Source organism: Mchenga conophoros, linkage group LG3, assembly GCF_057382185.1.
Source record: "Mchenga conophoros isolate Kocher_MC1m ecotype Shallow Benthic linkage group LG3, M_conophoros_male_GT1.1, whole genome shotgun sequence".
NCBI lineage: Eukaryota > Metazoa > Chordata > Actinopteri > Cichliformes > Cichlidae > Mchenga > Mchenga conophoros.
The window spans coordinates 42,567,986-42,585,269 of NC_140528.1; the positions used below are offsets into that span (position 1 = coordinate 42,567,986).

At 40.5% G+C, this 17,284-nt stretch overlaps 1 protein-coding gene and 1 long non-coding RNA gene across 3 annotated transcripts; one reads left to right on the plus strand and one right to left on the minus strand.

Annotated features, from left to right (window-relative positions):
* Positions 1-1,839: 1,839 nt before the first annotated feature.
* LOC146578784 (uncharacterized) lies at positions 1,840-5,512 on the minus strand. Its single transcript, XR_014891540.1, has 2 exons — positions 5,374-5,512; positions 1,840-2,623 (listed from the first exon to the last, which is right to left on the minus strand). It is a non-coding gene; the product is annotated as an uncharacterized LOC146578784 (long non-coding RNA).
* LOC146578785 (programmed cell death 1 ligand 1-like) lies at positions 5,496-11,444 on the plus strand. 2 transcript variants are annotated; one of them, XM_085269041.1, is made up of 4 exons: positions 5,496-5,740; positions 7,835-8,197; positions 10,508-10,579; positions 10,755-11,444. In XM_085269041.1, exons 1-4 carry the CDS (start codon positions 5,674-5,676, stop codon positions 10,766-10,768), a joined length of 516 nt encoding a protein of 171 aa, XP_085125167.1. In that variant the 5' UTR covers positions 5,496-5,673; the 3' UTR covers positions 10,769-11,444. The 2 variants fall into 2 exon arrangements, with proteins under 2 accessions (XP_085125167.1, XP_085125166.1); XM_085269040.1 differs by having other exon boundaries at positions 5,505-5,740; positions 10,508-11,444.
* The last annotated feature ends 5,840 nt before the right edge of the window (positions 11,445-17,284 follow it).

Below are 17,284 nucleotides of genomic sequence, written 5' to 3' on the forward strand. Positions count from 1 at the left end.
AAAAGCGCAACACTGCCCCTAGCATCCTGGAGCACTTCTGTTGTCTTTTGTACGTGTTTTGAGTTTTTATGTGCTTCTGAGGTTTTACATGTTTTGGAGTTTGTACGTGTTTTTATGTGTTTGAGTTTTTACGTGTTTTTGAGTTTGTACGTGCTTTGTCTGTAGGGGCCACCGTAAATATACTTTTATTTATTCACTCCACATAAAATGTAATAAATAAATCATCTAATACAAAAATCAACTATTCACATGTCAACTTTTAACTATTTAAATTTTCAGCTTTTTCCTTTTACAAATTTAAAGTGAAACAACACAAAACACTGCAAACCACAACACAGTTAAATATAAATTATAATATGAAAACAAAAAGAGCATGCATATTCTCTGTCATATGGGCCTGCATGAATAAACTGTCTGAATCCTTTGTCATCTGCAACTGAAAATAGTTGTGGGTGATTACTATACCTTTCTAATGTGACGTTGTTGTCTCTGGCTCTTTCTCTCTCTCTCTCACTCCTGCTCTGTTCCTGTGTTACGGAGTGTAACTACCGCCCCCCCGCCCCCCTTCCCAGTGTAAAGCACAAGGCTCGCATGCAGAGTGAAGCGAAAAAAAGTGCGAGAGAGAGAGAGAGAGAGGGGGAGAGGGTGAGAGAAAGAAAAAAAACCTACGGCTCCCGACGTTCACGTCATAGACCCGGCTCTAGAGCCATTTCGTTAGCGACCGACCCATAAAACATGGACGACGCGACAGCTCCCCAAAAGTGAAGCCAAAACGTCTCTATCGCCCCCTGGTGTCTGGCTGCAGTATAGGTCATAAACCCCGCCTCCTCCATGTTAGCGGATGGGACTGGGGTCAGAATAAAATAAATTTATTCTCCTCAGATAATTTTTTTCCAAAGATTCTTTCTTTTGTTATCAATAGTTCTCATCACGCTGATTTATGTCCAAGGGGTCTCCTCTCCCATAAGTTTGATTCTAATTCCTACCGCGGTGATGTTAAATTGGGGTGAAACGTCATCATAATAGCTTTGACTGACAGCTGCAGTCACGGAGAAACTGGCGTATCTCTGTTCGGGAATAGCAGATAGAGCGAAGGCTCTGAGAGGACGCCCAGCGTTTACGTTACGAAAACACGACCGAGTGTTTTAACCTGACAGCCTGAGGTGTTCTTCAGTAAACTGGACTACCCGACAGAAGGACCCGAGGCCCCGCTGCACTTTTTCGGTAAGTGAAACGTGTTTGTAAGCTAATCCGTAACTACCGTCCTTAGCTCGGTCCTGAGACCTAGCTAGCTAAGATGAGCACTCGGCTGTCAGGGTTCGTTTAGCTAATCTGTGCAGGTGAATGAATTTACTAAAGAAATCAAGAGAAACGCTCCGGGCTACTCACTAATTACCGTTACTGTACTTTTATTACAAGTATTATACTGTAAAAGCAACAGGCTGCACTCTGCTTCAGCTCTTGTGCAGAGCTGATTATTAAATATGTGCAAACAACAGCATGTTTTCAGTCTCTTGCCACATCTGTAAAGACAGTAACTTTTTTAAAAAAAGCTTGTACCTTGTAGCTCCTCATTAATCAGGAAGTATGGATTAAACTACTGTAGTGGACTGTAATACTGAAAAAAATGTAGATCCTGAGTGTGTGAGGACAGAAGAATCAGCTTTATTTCAATTTTGAGGGATAAAATTTATATCTGAGTTTGATGGTTCTGTTCTCTTTGTGATTACAGGAGCTGCCCTCAGATTCAGACCTCAGCACCACCCAGTGACAGCAGACAGATCATCCAACATGTTCACATGTTAACTGCAAAATGAACTGATGAAAACAGTACAAAGGTTAAAGTACCACATGTGCTGCAGTGAAAGCTGCAGCTGTTTTATTGATAAAGTTAAAGACAAAAAAACAAAAGGATTAATCACTCATGTAACTGTGTCACTATATATCAGCATTAACAGGACCTCAGTTTGTATCTCAGACCTGCACAGCTTCCGTTTTAAACACTTGATGTACTCAGCTGCATGAAGAGCATATGAGATTTTCTCTAACACAATTAAATAAAACCTGATGGAGGTCAAAGGTCGTCACTTGTATGTTGAACTACAAACTTGTCATCTGGAATTCTTTCACAGTTTTTTGCACATAGTGGGTTATTTACCATAAAGTGATGCAGAGTTATTCATACCAGAGTAACCAGAGAGGATCACATATTTTTTAAATATATAACTTTCTACAGGACTGAATATAATATCTTTATGTAAAAGTCCGGAGCCTCTGGGGAGTATCCGAGTATTTATAACATTACACAAACCAGAGGTCTCATCACAGTGTTCATGAAATGCTGGGTTTATCCATCTCCTGGGGCGGGCCTACAGAGGAGTGCTGAAGATTTCCCTGTGAGGGAGCTGCTGGTGAAGATCATGAGTCCTGCTTGATCAATGCGATGAGCTTCAGTGTTCCTGGTGTTTCTTAAATGAAGCCTCTTTCAGTGGGTCAACAGAACTTCTGGCACAGGACAGCTGTGATGAAAGAAAGGGAAGAAGTTTCTCCAAACCTCTGGACGCAGAAACCCAGCTTGGTCCTGATGGTCTCCCTCACTAGTTTCTCTCCAGGTTGAATGTAGCTGTTGATATAATATGGACTCTATTATTAAATGAAAAGAACACAGACTACACTACTGAAACGTTCTGCTGCTGTTTTTAAAGTTTCCATGTTACCAGGCTGTAGACTAGAGATTTAAACAGTTTTAGATCCATTACACTCAGTCTTATGTTAAAATCTCAAAGGACAGCATTATATTTTTGATATTAACAGTAACTCTGGGCCTCTGTAGAGTGTGCAGCTGATGTCATCGCTGTCTAAAAATGGATTAAAAAAAACATAAGTGTTGAAGACTATTAAGAGTAGCAGGTGTGTAGCATCGCTAACTAGCTAGCAACAAGCCTCCAACACAGTGCGTATGTTAGCGACTAATATAGCAAACGAATTAACAACAGAGCGATTTTAGAACTATAAGATGATAAGCTGTGTGTCTTTTTTTTTTTTTTTTTTTTTTGCCTGTCCCGTTTGGCTCTTTTGCCATCAGAATTGTTGTCTAAAGGCAAAGAAAGATGCCCAACGGATTTACTTTACCAAACTGACCATCCCAGCCTTGCCGTAATGGTCCATTTGATTCACCTTTTATTGTTTATTTTATTTTCACTTACTGAATACGGGACAGACTTGACTGGGGGAAAGAAGGGGAGAAAGAAAGAGGGAAAGAAACAGCTGAGAAGAGGGACGGGGGAGAAGGGCAAAAGACAAAAACCAACAGAATGAGCAGAAAAAAAAATGCATATATCAATCACCTGGATCACCTGCTGAGAAAGAAAAAAGAAAGCAAGCAGAAGAGAACAAGAGTAATAGAATAAACAACATCACAATGATATATGGGAATATGACAGTAAATACTAAATGTTAAACATTATTGTGCAGCACATAAGATCAACAGAACACAGTGTGCTTTGAGGTAGGAGCCAAAAAGGGTGTAGTTTGTGGGTGTGATCACCCGTGTGTACACCTGTGAGCATGGACGCGCTTGTTTTTTGTTTTTTTAAAAGGTTCCTTCATGTAATAATCTGCTAGAGGGTGTGGGGGGGCCACAGCCCCGTCCTCCAGGGCGTGAAGCAGGTGTGGAGGAGATCAAAACTCCAGACATCCAGAGGCCCCCAGAACACAAGAGACCAAGGAAGACCAACAGAGGGGCAGCTGCGCCACTGTCCCAGAAAGAGCTGAGGAGAGTCCCAGATGAGGGCTCACTCAGCAGCCGCGGAGCAGAAGCCAGGGGGAGTTGCAGTGACGCGCCCGTGAGCTCCGCCGGCAGCCAGCTGCGCCTGAGTGACCGAGCCCCAGGCCGAGAGGCCGGGGGCACCCCACCTCCGGCTGTGTGTCTTTTCTTATAACAGTGACATGGTTGTATTTACCTTAATTAAACGAGTCGTCAGTCGCGGTAAACCAGCAAAAAAACTCGAGCAGCCGGGCTACGTAAAAAGTGTAGGGGGCGTGTTTGCGGTCACGTCCAGCGGGTGTGTGGGCGGGAGTGTTACACAGTCGCTCTTCTACTTTAAATAACACTTTCAAAATTAATTGGGCTAAACATTTTCTTAAAAACTACCTCTATCTGGAACTTTATACCATATCATATTTTCTCTCGTTTTGGTGGCTTTAATTTTGTTTTAAATTGTAATTACAATGTTGAGAAACTCCCTGTAAAGCTTTCATCCTTCCATAAGCAGGTCCTCTTAGCGTGGACCCTCATTTATAAACACAACTTCTCACCTCACAAATACCTCATCTGGAACAACAGAGATATTTTATATAAAAATAAATCTCTCTTCCTGGAAACTTGGCTCCAAAATGGGATCCTATTGGTGGCTCAGCTGGTTAATAAAGAGGGACAACTACTTACTTACAACGACTTTATTGCACTATATAATTTTCCAATCAGTGTTCAGGAATTCTCAATGGTGCTTGGTGCCATACCCTGAGGGACTTTAATATTATATAAAAACACTGACAGCTCAATATCTACCTCAGTCACTCTCCCTGATCCAGCTGAGTCACCAATAGGAAAAATCTGCTTTTCACAGGAACTTGGTAACAGCAATAAGAGAATACGTAGTTTATTCCAAGAAGATATCGTCTCTCTCCCATATATAACATCTTATTGGAACCGATATGTTCCAGATATCAAGTGGAAGACAGTCTGGATGGTCCCCCATAAATATTTGATTGTAAATAAGGTGAAAGAAGTCTCATTTAAAATTCTACATATATGTTATCCAGCCAGTCACTACATGGTAAAATGTAAAAGGGACATTGATACTAATTGTACTTTCTGTGGGGATCATCCAGAAACTGTGACACATCTTTTTTGGTACTGTTCTTTTACACAGAGATTCTGAAAGAAATTTAGCAGGTTTGTTATTGTCCATATTTTAAGGGAGTTTTCTTTATGATCGGAAAATGTTTTATTCTGTTTCTTTAAGTTCCCCAAGAAGTATGATAAATGTTTTTTATGATAAATTTGTTGATACTTTTAGCTAAATTTTTGATCCATAAATGTAAGTTTACTAACAAAACACCATATTTCTGTCATTATTTTAAGGATGTGGAAATGTACATACAATCAATATCAGACTCCACCAACAAAAAGGCTCTCAAAACAATATATATATGTGAATTTTTGCGTGTATTCTTATAATTGTTACCTTTTTCTTTTACCCCTGGCTTTGTGTGTTCATGTTCTGTTGTTTTGTATACTTCATCTGTTCGTATGTTGTATACTCATTGTTTGTTAAATAAAGTAAAAAAAAAAATACACAGTCGCTCTACCTCAAGTCACTACTGCGCAGACTCTGGCTCCAAATTTGCAAGATGGCAGCCTCCACAAGCGGGATATTTTGGCACAAAATTTGGCTTCATTTTTGCACAATGGTAGGAGGCGGTGTCGCGTCGTCCATCTTTTATACAGTCATTGGACCGACCCATCATTAGCTGGCTTACAGGCTCAGCTAACGGAGTAGTGGCGATAAGACGATAAGCGTCGCTGTGGTCTTTACAAATAGCGTCACCTGGAATATTTATGGGATTATTCTATTTTATTAACATCGATCTTGGAGATCCACAAACCTGATGTGGGATTCGATAAAATGTCTCTTACTAGTCTGGAGTTTCTCTTACTACCGACCCTCGTTTGCAGGTGAGATTTAACCCTTGCACCAAGTATATTTTGGAAAGTAAAACTAAGCACACATTATTATAGTGTTTTCTGACTGAGCCGAACCTCCTTTATTGTAACCCATCTATGGTGGACAATAAGTGTACTCCTACAACACGATGGAGTTGCTCGTTTATAATCGCTAGCAGGCGATACTAGTCTCGCTTTAAATGTATACGGTACATTTTTAGACAGCGGCTAGCCCCAGCTATGGCTAACTAGCAATTAAATATGCGGAGAAAGGCCTCACTGCATTTACCTACTGCTATATTAGCCGGACACCGAGTATTAACGGCAAGCAATGATGGCCAAGAATGTAGCCGGCTCTAGGCTCCTCTCCTTTGGCATCCGGAGCAGCGTTGCTTGAAGGTCACCGCGTCTTCTTCCGAGTTTTATTGGCGGTTGCCAAACAACAGAATGGTGGATTAGCGCCACCAACTGGTATGTCTGTGAAGGTTCTCAGTCATCATACCAACTGGTATGGAATGGAACGACGCTTGCGCATTAGTGTGTTTTGAGAAAAACAAATGGCGCTCAGTCCAATGATAAAGGAATGAACTTTATGAAGTAAGTACTGGGTCTTATTGGTAATGGGCATTTGAAGCATTTGTGCCGGAATTGTATCGAGGTTTCGAAACAATCTGAAACTCATCTCCACTTATGCATCGGAACCTCGACAGTGTAGGAACGTCTGTTCCGAGCTTCAATTCCTAGGTTTAATATCGCTCTGATATCTAGCGGAACAAATGTTAGCACGACGAGAATCTCAAAACGTTAAATCCAGCTAAATTAACGAACATTGGCGATGTCTCCACATAACGGGGCTCCGGTATTGCAGGCTTTGGTTAGTTCCGTTTTTTTGTTTTGTTTTTTCTCTTTTGGCGGTGTGAAGCTAAACGAGTAGACGGTTCACTTTTTAAGCTAAAAATCTTTTAACCAATTGTTTGGCCAGTGTATGCTAAGTAAAGAAACGCACCTACTTAATCATTTTGTTCCTCCTTAACCCAAATCCTTTAATTCCAAGCCGAAGTTGAAAACGTTTTGGTTTTGTTTTCTTAATCCGGACGCGTACATAAGCGTACGTTGTAGTTGGGAGTAGTAGTTGGGCTGTTACTAATGACGTATCACAACTGCCCGCAGGGATAAACGGTTGGAGACTTAACTGTTGAAAAATATATAAAGTCCTTAAATAAATTGTGACCTTGAATTGTCGCTCATGTTACTCTCTCATACACACACACACACATACATATATATATATATATATATATATATATATATATATATATATATATGTATAGAGAGAGAGAGAGAGAGAGAGATAGATAGATATGTAGTTACATACAGTTGTATATTTTTTGCAGTGAGAAATTATCTATACAGACAAGATTAAATATCAGTCTGTCATCAGCCTTATTTTTCATGTTTCAGAATGGTTCACTGATCTGTTGAAGCTTATTTAACGTACAAACTGATTATTTTAAAAACATTTTTGATTGATAAACAGGTTAAAATAATTTATGCAGTCTTCCTGTGAAAACAATCTGAAGGCTGGATGAATTGTCTGTGTCTTCAATGCTTTGAGCAAAATTTCTTCTCATTGATGTCTCAGCAGCTTAAACATTAGTTACAAATCTGATTACACACACACACACACGGTTGTAGCAGTAACACCCTCACAGTTATTGTGGTCAGTGTGAGCTCAGTGTGTGAACTTGTGTTTACAGGCAGTCTGTGCAGACTCACAGGCTGTGCATTTATCTGACACTTGAACTGGTTTCATTGTGCTTGGCTTTGTTTTTGCTAAAGATCTGATGGTGAAACTGTGTTTTGTTTTTACTGAACTGTGTTTCACACTCTGTTCTTACTCCAGACTTTCAGGAGCAGGGTTAGAGCTCACTTTTATTCCTCTGTGTGGTGTTCTTGTTCTGACTCTCATGGTTAGATTTGCCTCAACCACCATAAACCAGAGAACAGTAGTTTCACTCTGATCTTCACTCTGATTGCGTGCTGTAGCAGTGAACACTTGAACTTTGAACCCTTTAACCTCTCTGCTCTGTGTTGTTTCCCCTTTAGACTCGAGAAACATACTCGCCGAGTCTGGACAGAACATCACTCTGACATGTCGAGCTGCAAACAACAAAACCATACAAGTTGTGGAGTGGAGCAGAGCTGACCTGGGAGATGAATATGTTCTTTGTTACCGGGATGAGCAGTTTGATCCACATGACCAGCATCCATCTTTTAAGAACCGGGTGGATCTGCAGGACAGACAGATGAAGGATGGAGACGTGTCTCTGATTCTGAAGGATGTGACGATTAATGACACTGGAACATACGAGTGTCGTGTCGTCCAGAGTAAAACAAACCACAGGAAGAGATCCATTTCAAATATTGACCCCATCAGCATCATCACACTGAGAGTTGTTGTTCCTCCAGGTGAGTGAGTAGAGTTGAGTGTGTGTGTGATCAGAGGTGAAGCTGCTTCCTGGTTGTTGATGTTTGTTTCTAAAGATGTTGTTGATGAGACTTTGTAGAAAGCAGCTGGTCTGAGTGATGTGATCAGAGTGCAGTAGATAATGGGGTGTCCAAATTCATGGGCTGCATCCTCCTGAGGCTGCATATGTAGACAGATTACGTCACAGCAACACGCCGAAGGCTGTCCAAATTCGTAGACTCCTCCAAATGCAGCCGACAAATGTGTCCTCCTTTTCCCCGAATTTGAAGGATAGGTCGGGTTATAATTTAGGTAATTCAGGTTAAAATTATTTGAATGTATGTAGTTCTTTGTATTACACCCCTGGCATATGTTAATTTTGTTCTGGTTGTATACATGTTCTGTATACTGTTTCTAAATAAAGTTTATTTTTAAAAAAATCATAAGACCAGTCACTATAATTAAAAAAAAAAAAAAAAAAAAAAAGGGTCGGGTGTGTCCTTCGTGGCCCCCCATATCCCAGAATTCATAGCGGGGCCCAGACAAACTCCAGTTTCTGGCAATGGCGGTTTTAAAATTACTCTTATTAATCTTTCTGGGTCACAAAGTCAAATTTTAACATATTTTCATGCGAAAATGTGTAAACTTCAAATATCTGCTGGGTTTATAAAGACATCACATATTTGCAAAAGTGCTTCGATGTTTTCGGAGACGTTTGTTACTCAACAGCTCGATAGCTAGCCGGGAGCTCGAGGGTCACTGAAGCCGCCGAGAATGGCACAACTCCCGGCACATCATTTTCAGATCACTGCGGACTTTCGCTACTCAGGTTAAACGTAATGTATAAAACACTTAGACAACCTAAAAATGTTATTGTTGGGCTTTTTTCAGTGTTTTATTTGTTTGTGAGTAAATCAGTTTGGCTGAGTGTTGGGTCTAGAGACTTATTCATCATGAAAAAAACAAGACAGTCAGCGATTGATCGATTTACTTGCAAGGGAGGCCTCGTTGGTATCTGCCACGAAATGACCCCAACGACGGCCACATCACAGCAAAGCAACGCCCACATGGTTCTAAGACAAGGCATGTATCTCCAATCAGTTCAGCCTTATATATTATGTTTAATCGAGTGACCACCCAGTCAGCTGGTGGGTAACAGGCTTCTCCGAAAACATTAGAGCACTTATGCAAATATGTGATGTCTCAGCACCATTTTCGCATGAAAATATCTAAAAGTTTATTTTGTGACCCAGAAAGAGTAATATTTCAAACTCCGCCACTCTGCGTTCCTCCGCCACTGCCTCGTTTGAGTTTTAGACGAAATGGATTCTGGGATATTGCATTTCATCATTTCGAGCTGATTGGAGATCAAAACAGCTTTTTCTTGCATTCAAGTCTGTGATTGGCTGGTTTTGTGGCATAAATATAACGGTGTAGAGAAAGAGTTGAATGCGCACGGGCAGAAATGTTGAGAGCGCGAGCAACACGTTGCGAGCAAGTGCAAGTGCAAAAACTGAGCGAGAGGGTCTGCTATTGTGTGTGTGTGTGTGTGTGTGAGGATAATAGCAAACACTGAAATACATTTTTTGCACGCAGCAATAAATTTTGTTCACTCAAATTCAGCTTTTCTTCGCTCAAAATAAATTTCTCCACATAAATGCAACACTTGAACCTGCAAATTTTTTTTACATGCGCTCAGAATAGTGGCACAAAAATAACGCCATAGATAGGATGTATCTGCGATAAAACACTACATGCCCCCAGAACCTTGAGAGGCTGGGGAGAGGGACAAAGGAATGCTTTCATCAGAGTTAAAACAATGTAAAGATGGTAAGCATAAAAATGACAACATTTAACAATTCACTTTAACACTTTAACAGATTAAAGTTATTAGATTAGATAAAATAAAACTTAATTAATCCCCCGGGTGGGTTCATCCTTGATTTTCAAACAGCTGAATAAACGTCAAACAGAAAACTGATCAAACAGAAGTGTGAGATGGTCGAGAATTTACACCAGTGTCCTGTTATATTTTAGATAGCAAGAAGCAGACGGCCGAGTTTATTAAACTCCACCGAGACAGCGGTGATGCAAATCAGAGGGCTAGACCGTCCAATTTCACAGCCGTTTACTTCCGGCCTACCCGACCTTCTGAGGACCCGGCCCACGTAGACCGCGAAGGCCGGGTCCTCAGGAGGATGCAGCCCATGAATTTGGACACGACTAATGTCTGACAGCAGTTTGATTCTGTTCTGTTCTTCACTCATCACCTACCTGACAGCTGACACCTCACACCCGTTTCTCACCTGCAGGTCAGACACACACAGAGGATGGAGGGAAGAAGGATGGAGGGAAGGAGAATGGATCTGCTGGACTGATCGTCGGTCTGTCTATTTGCGCTGTGCTTCTTGTTGCTGCTGTTGTTGGTTTTTTGATCTACAGAAAACATAAACAACAACAGAATAAGGATTCCTACCAGCCTCCTCCTGAACAGCAGCCTGTTTGAAATGTGTCAGAGCTTCTTTTTTTCCTCATCTGAGTCTCTTTCTTCTCTTCCAGCTTCTCCAAGGTGACACTGAGCATTCAGGGTAAAGACATTTGAAAATGTCCTGAAATTAATTTCCACGACATCCAAGGTTTGATGTTAAGTATCTGAAATTAGACTAAACATTTATTTATTCCAAACAGATTTTTTTGTGCTTCAGGAAATTTAAATTATTTATTATAAGTGAAACAGGAGCAGACAGACAGACCACTGTGCCTTCAAGAAGTGCCAAAATAAGATTTTCATGAATTTTTGTATTTTCTTTTTCTTTGGTGTAAAACATCAAACATTTTCATATTTCATCTTTAAATGTCCAGAATAATTTTTAAGAAGTAGAAAACTGTCCCAAAGTGAAAGTTGTGCCTTTACCTCCTCCCTGTCTGCTCATCGACCTCCATGAACACCAGCTGAAGTCTTCATAAGTAGTTTAGTTTATCAGACTAAACTTGTCTTTATACTGTGAGCTGTGGCTGCTACTTCCTGCTCTCGATCTCCTGCAAACGTCAAACTACCTGCTGCTTCATTTTAAACAGATAAAACACTAATGTTTATATCACAGAAGCTTCTAATGTTTATTATATACAGCTTTAAGCACTGCACACTTTTTTACTTTATTATTGAACACTGTATTTAATGTTTATTTCTATGAGGAGGAATCTTGTTTACTTTTCTTTCTGTAACAATAAATCTGTTTTTATCAGAAACTTTCAGGCCTGTTGACTCATTTCATGCAGTTTTCAGGACTTTCTGATTCTAATGTTTTTACTGTAAATGTGCCTTCAGATGGTTGGCATAGCAAGTGCATACCTCTATAAGCTCATGTAAAGCTGAGGAGCACGAGCCAAAGTATTTCATTATGGGTAAATGTGGCTACACTGCTTATCTGTATATGACAATGATCTTCTGGTAACGTTATATCTGTGTTTATACATGATGTGTGCAGTTTTATATTTTATGATGTCCATGGACTTCAAGGTACTTGACCACAAAAACAGAAGTGTGCTCTTTACATCCGTCTTAATTAACGATCCCGATTGCTGTTTTCTGAAGTTTACATAAAGGTTGACGAAATGTTTTACATTTGTTGCCTCAGGCGTCATCACTGCCCTCTAAATGTGGCAACAAGAAATTAATTAATCAATTAATCAAGCAGAAATTAAAGCAAAGGGTAGCACGGTGGGAGAGTGAATATTTCTTCAAAGAATTCAAGACAAAACGTGTCTGTTTGATCTGCAACTGTGGCAGTTATGAAAGAATATAATGTACGACGTCATTATGAAACCAAACATCAGGCCTATGTATCCTACACTGGTGCTGAGCGAGAGCAGAAATTAAAGCAAATGGTAGCTATCCTGCGGGGTCAGCAGCAGTATTTTCTTCGTGCTCAAAAGGTCCAGGAAAAGGCTCCAATAGCCAGCTATGAGGTCACCCAACTCATCGCAAGACATGGCAAGCCTTTTTCAGATGGAGACCTCATAAAACACGGCCTCGTTAAAGTCACCAAAATAATATGCCCAGAAAAAGAACCTCAACAACGTCAGCATGTCCAGAAATACAGTTGTGCAACGCATTGAAGACTCGTCAACCAACAAATAACTGCAACTGTCTGATAAAGCTGTGCTTTAGATTTTTACTCCGTCGTGATGAGAGCACCGATGCCACAGACACCGTACAGCTGCTAATTGTTTTGCGGGGAGTGGAACTTTGGAGTCAGAGGAGCTGCTGGATCTTAAGAGTCTAAAAGGCACAACTACGGGTATGGATATTTTTGAAGCTGTGTCAGACTCAATTGACAAAACGGGACTTCAATGGGACAAGCTGGAGTTACAACAGACTCCGAGTATTTCAGGCAGAATGACAACCAAAATGACCAACAGCCATCTCCATGATGTCCTTCGCATCTCAACCACTAAGTTTAGTCTAGATCAGCCATTCTTCGGTCCAGAGCGCAGCATCACAGCTCCCACTGAGTGCAATGCCGTTCCCATTTTAGGTGAGTAAAAATCTATTCCACAGTACCCGTGTGTTAATAAGCATGCATGTGCAGGTACACATGCTTCAAATATCAATAATGCGCATCAATTCTGACTACCCTGCTTTTGTGCACCACTTTCTTATATGCGTTTTTCTTGTTAACACACAGAGTACACACCACTGTGCACAGCGCACGCACACGCAAAGTCAGCTGATCTCATCTGGTGCAGATCTGCTCCTTGATCAAGTGACATTTGTCCGGATTTTTGCCACGAGTGGCGTATGATCAGCACCGCAGCTGGATGGCCCGATTTACATACCCAGCACAGCTGATACGCACCAGAATAATTTACTAAAATTATATGCACTCCTGTTATTAAGTCCAGTTCAGTCTGTTGATGTTTATAACCGTTTCAAACGAACGTTAATATGTCATGGTTCTGGGTCGGTGACCCAGTGTTTTTGATTTTTGCACTCTTATTTTTGATATCATGAATTATGACAGTTTGTGTTTTGGTTTCCCAGTGTTTATTCTGTGCTCCCTGTTTTCCGTTGTCCCTGCCTGTGTATCCCCTGTAGTGTAGTCAGGTCTTTGTGTTTGTGTTTCCTGTTTTATTTTGAAAGTTCGCGTCTGATCTCAGTGTGTTCGTCGTCCCTCTTGCTGTGTGGATCTCCCTGTGTCTCCCTGTGAGTTTTAGTTTGTTTCCCAGTTTTGTTTAGTTGCGTTTGTATGCTTTTTCCCTGCCAGCAAATAAAGCTGTGATTTTGAGTTAATCCCTTGAGTCTGAGTGCCTGCATTTTGGGTCCTACTCCTGCCTGCCACACAGCACTTCATGACATAATAGGTGTGTTGCTAAGCATAATAACTTAAATAACAAACTTGAAATGTACCCGTCCCATGTTCCCCTTTATTGTTTTTTCTCCGTGCTGTAAATCTTCTGTCTAAGAAGAAATCTGAGGCTGCTGTTCTGAGATTGAGCTACCAAAGCTTTGTCTGAATAAATCAATAAAGATCCATTTATGGAAAGCTGTGATGAAGGCAGTTTTCTCTTTAATTATATTCAACAATATAACATATTCGACCACTTTTAAGTGATTTTTCTAACTTTAATACACTAAAGTTAAGGTTATATTCCTAATTTCTAGTTAGTGGCCCAGCCTCAGTGGAAAAAAAGTTTGGACACCCCTGCCATAACTAAATCAATAATATGACCACAAATTGTGGTGGTTGAGCAGGTGACCCACAGTTTACATCTGCTAGTATGACGTTTGCTCCACATCAGACACAAAGCAGCTGCTGCTCATTCACAAAGTGGAGATTTTAAACTTTCAGAGGTGGAGAGCCTGTTGTTGCACTTTAATGTCAGCAGATGGCAGCATCAGAGCATGATTTAATTTCTAACGAGCATTTATGGACCAGCTCCAGTGTCTCATAGCACCAGAGGGCGCTTTAACACAATCAGATTTGAAGAGTTTCATCAGTTCATCAGCTTAGAAGAAACTCCAACACGTTGTACACGAAGGCAGATTATAAATGGAGTTTCCTTCATATCACCAAATGTTGATATGTGTCTATTAAAATAAGAGTTTGACTTTGGTATGATCTATTATGAGTCTCCTTATAGAGTTGCCCCATGTTTTTTCTTCCTTCATCTAAACTTGATGTTGAACATTTTATAACTTATAACAGAGTTAAAAAGTCATATTTTATCATGAACGATGATCCATCATGTCAGACATCAAACTTCACAGTAACTAAGACTCATGTGTGAAAGTGTTCCTGCTGCTTTAAGTCTGTGGCTCACATGAACTTTGTTATCTGCTCTGAAGAGGACTGAAGTGTGTTTGGGTTCATCACAACTCATCAGACATCTTTGTGAAACCCACAGAAGCACACGAGAAGATCAAGTGAGACCAAAGTTTATTGAACCTGCAGAGAAACCAGGTCACTGCTGTGGAGACGACAGCACACTTAGAAATAACATAAATAACAGCAAAGCTACTGAAGACATGAAAACATGGATTACATCTACATTTTAGTTACATACCATTTATTATTGTTTATGTGTAAATGATGTCTTGGTCATGCTTTTATTCTGAAAGGCCTGGTGAATACTTGTTCTCTCAAGTATGAAAAATAAATAAAATCTTTATGGTAACATTCTGCTTCTGCTTCTTTATAAAATAAATAAAGCCTCTCCATTTGAACTTTCTGCCCTCAGAGATAGTGTGAGGTTTCCTTCATGAGGAGAACAAACAGAATATAAACCAGTGTGTTTACAGTGAATGTGTCAGGTCTGAGCTGCTGTGGGGACCAGTTAGAGAGCAGCAGCTGGATCCCAGTGGTTGGACTGGTGGACGACTTCAGTGAGGAGTCGATGACATTTGGCTCTGGTAGAAACTCTGCACACACAAACACACAGGAGGAGAATATAAGCACAAAGCAGAGCCTCTCTGTTCTCTTTGTATACAGCAAAGCATCAGGACATGTCAGTGAACGCATCACAGTTACAATAATGTAACTTATTGAACTTTGACACATTTTGTGCAGGTGTGTCAGATCACACAGCAACCTTATATTTAAAATGATGCAAACCTTAAATTGAAAACTTTATATGTAAAATAAGTTAAACAGGGGGGAATGTTACAGGAAAAATGATTCTATGTTTCTTTACCTTCTTTTAAATGTACAAAGATGCCTTTTGTCTATTGGTTGACTGGTAATAGGCAGTGGAAACGGCCTGCCATGAATGATTTCAAATGGAGTTAGTTTATGGGAGCCTTGTGTTAAGCGCATCCACATTTTCACTAAACCCAAACATTCAGGCCATGGCCTTCCTGTTTCTGCCATGCATTTCCTGAGCCTTATATTTTTGACACGTCATGCACGTTCTGACAAATTGTTTTGCTGAGGTTTCAAAATTTACAGTGTAGAATTTACAGTGTAGAAATGAGAGTTGACAATACTGGTCAGTCCCCCCGTTGACAAATGCGTACAGCCATGAGTCACTAATGCCGCCATTTTGTGGAGGAAATTTGGCAACACTGGCTTGCCATAACACATCATTAAGTCGTTTGTCAGAACTGCACCGTGTTTTAGCCATTTTGCCTGCTCTGCTGTGCTTGCTGCTTTTTGTTCATTTTTCAACACATCCAGTGGAATCTGATGTGTGTTTACTGCCATCAATGTCATGTTTGCCTGTTGTGCCGCCTATTTTGCTGCTCTGTCAGCAAAATTGTTGCCTGTAGTAATGAAAGAGTCAGTAGGCGTTGTAAGAGGTTGGCATGCTGGTTTGCCAATTGGTGTAATCATTCCTCTGGTTTTCCAGATTTTTTGCAAAATGATGCACAGCAGAGAAAACATACTGGCTGTCTATATAAATGGTTATTTGTTTATCTTTGTGTATTTCACATGCGCAACAATCTCGTGTGAAGTGACCTTCCTCTCCACGGTTCTAGCAGGCGTTGTCTCTATGTTATCTGCTGTTTCTGCGTGGCTGTCTGCGGCCTTGGTGTTTGTGACTTTGCTCGCCTCTCTGTTCCTGATAGCCACCTGCGAATTAGTGTTTTAGTCTGTTGTCAACAGTCAGCCTTATTTTTAAGTTACAGAATGCTTCTCCCTTTTTTTGTTTGGGAGAATAGATGCAACTCTACATTTTCACTTAAGGCATTTTTAGATAATTTCTAGTTCTTCAAACAATTCATGGATCTCACACATTTCAAACTTTCAAGTTAGGGTTGTTTCCCATTTATACAAATATATATATTTAACTTTGCATTGCTCACAGCTCATAGCTCACAGCTCTAAACCTAGGCATTTTTCAATCATATGCCTAATCACTATGTGTCACTGTGATTCTCAAGTATGGTCACAAGTTCGTTTAAATTCGTTTCCAAAACCAACAAAATAATCAAACAAAAACAAAAAACATAAACGTGTCAGGACACAAAAGAAAAAGAAAAAAAAAAAATGCTGCCACCCGAACAAGGCAGAAGTCTGCATATGTTGGCTTGTAATAGCATGCAGCTTGTAACATGGTAGACTAATGTGCCTGTGTTAATTCAGCTCCATATTATTGTGTGAAGTTGCACTGGGATGGGAGTGGTTTCGTGTGTGTCACATTTTTGGTGAGCCAATGGCTGGAATGAGGTTGGACTAATTAGAGGCAGGTGTACTTGATTGCACTGATACACTGGTCTACTTATAGCCCACACTACAACCACTGCTGTGTTGTTTTGTCTCTCTGTGCAGGTATGTAATGTGATGAAATCAGATATGATTGGGATGGATTGGTTTTGCGCTATGAATTTTATATTAAGTGTGTCGTTTTGTCTCTCTGTGCAGTCCAGGGCCTATTATATGCCACAGCCTAAAGGCAGCAGGGTTGCAGAGGCAGGAGTGACCACTGACTATATGCTTGCAGGGTGGTGGGTCTCCAAGGACAACTTCTAACCCTGTTAAAGGCAACATGTGGAGTGCAACTTGGCCGTGTGGCATAGCTGGCTCTGGCCTTGGGACTGTGTGTTTTTATACAATTCATAAGTGGGACACTGGACTGTTTTATCTTTT

Coding starts and splice junctions, on each gene's coding strand:
- LOC146578785 (XM_085269040.1), top strand. CDS start 5,674: ATGTGGGATTCGATAAAATGTCTCTTACTAGTCTGGAGTTTCTCTTAC. Junction 5,741..7,834: donor CTACCGACCCTCGTTTGCAG/GTGAGATTTAAC, acceptor TTTCCCCTTTAG/ACTCGAGAAACATACTCGCC. Junction 8,198..10,507: donor GAGAGTTGTTGTTCCTCCAG/GTGAGTGAGTAG, acceptor TCTCACCTGCAG/GTCAGACACACACAGAGGAT.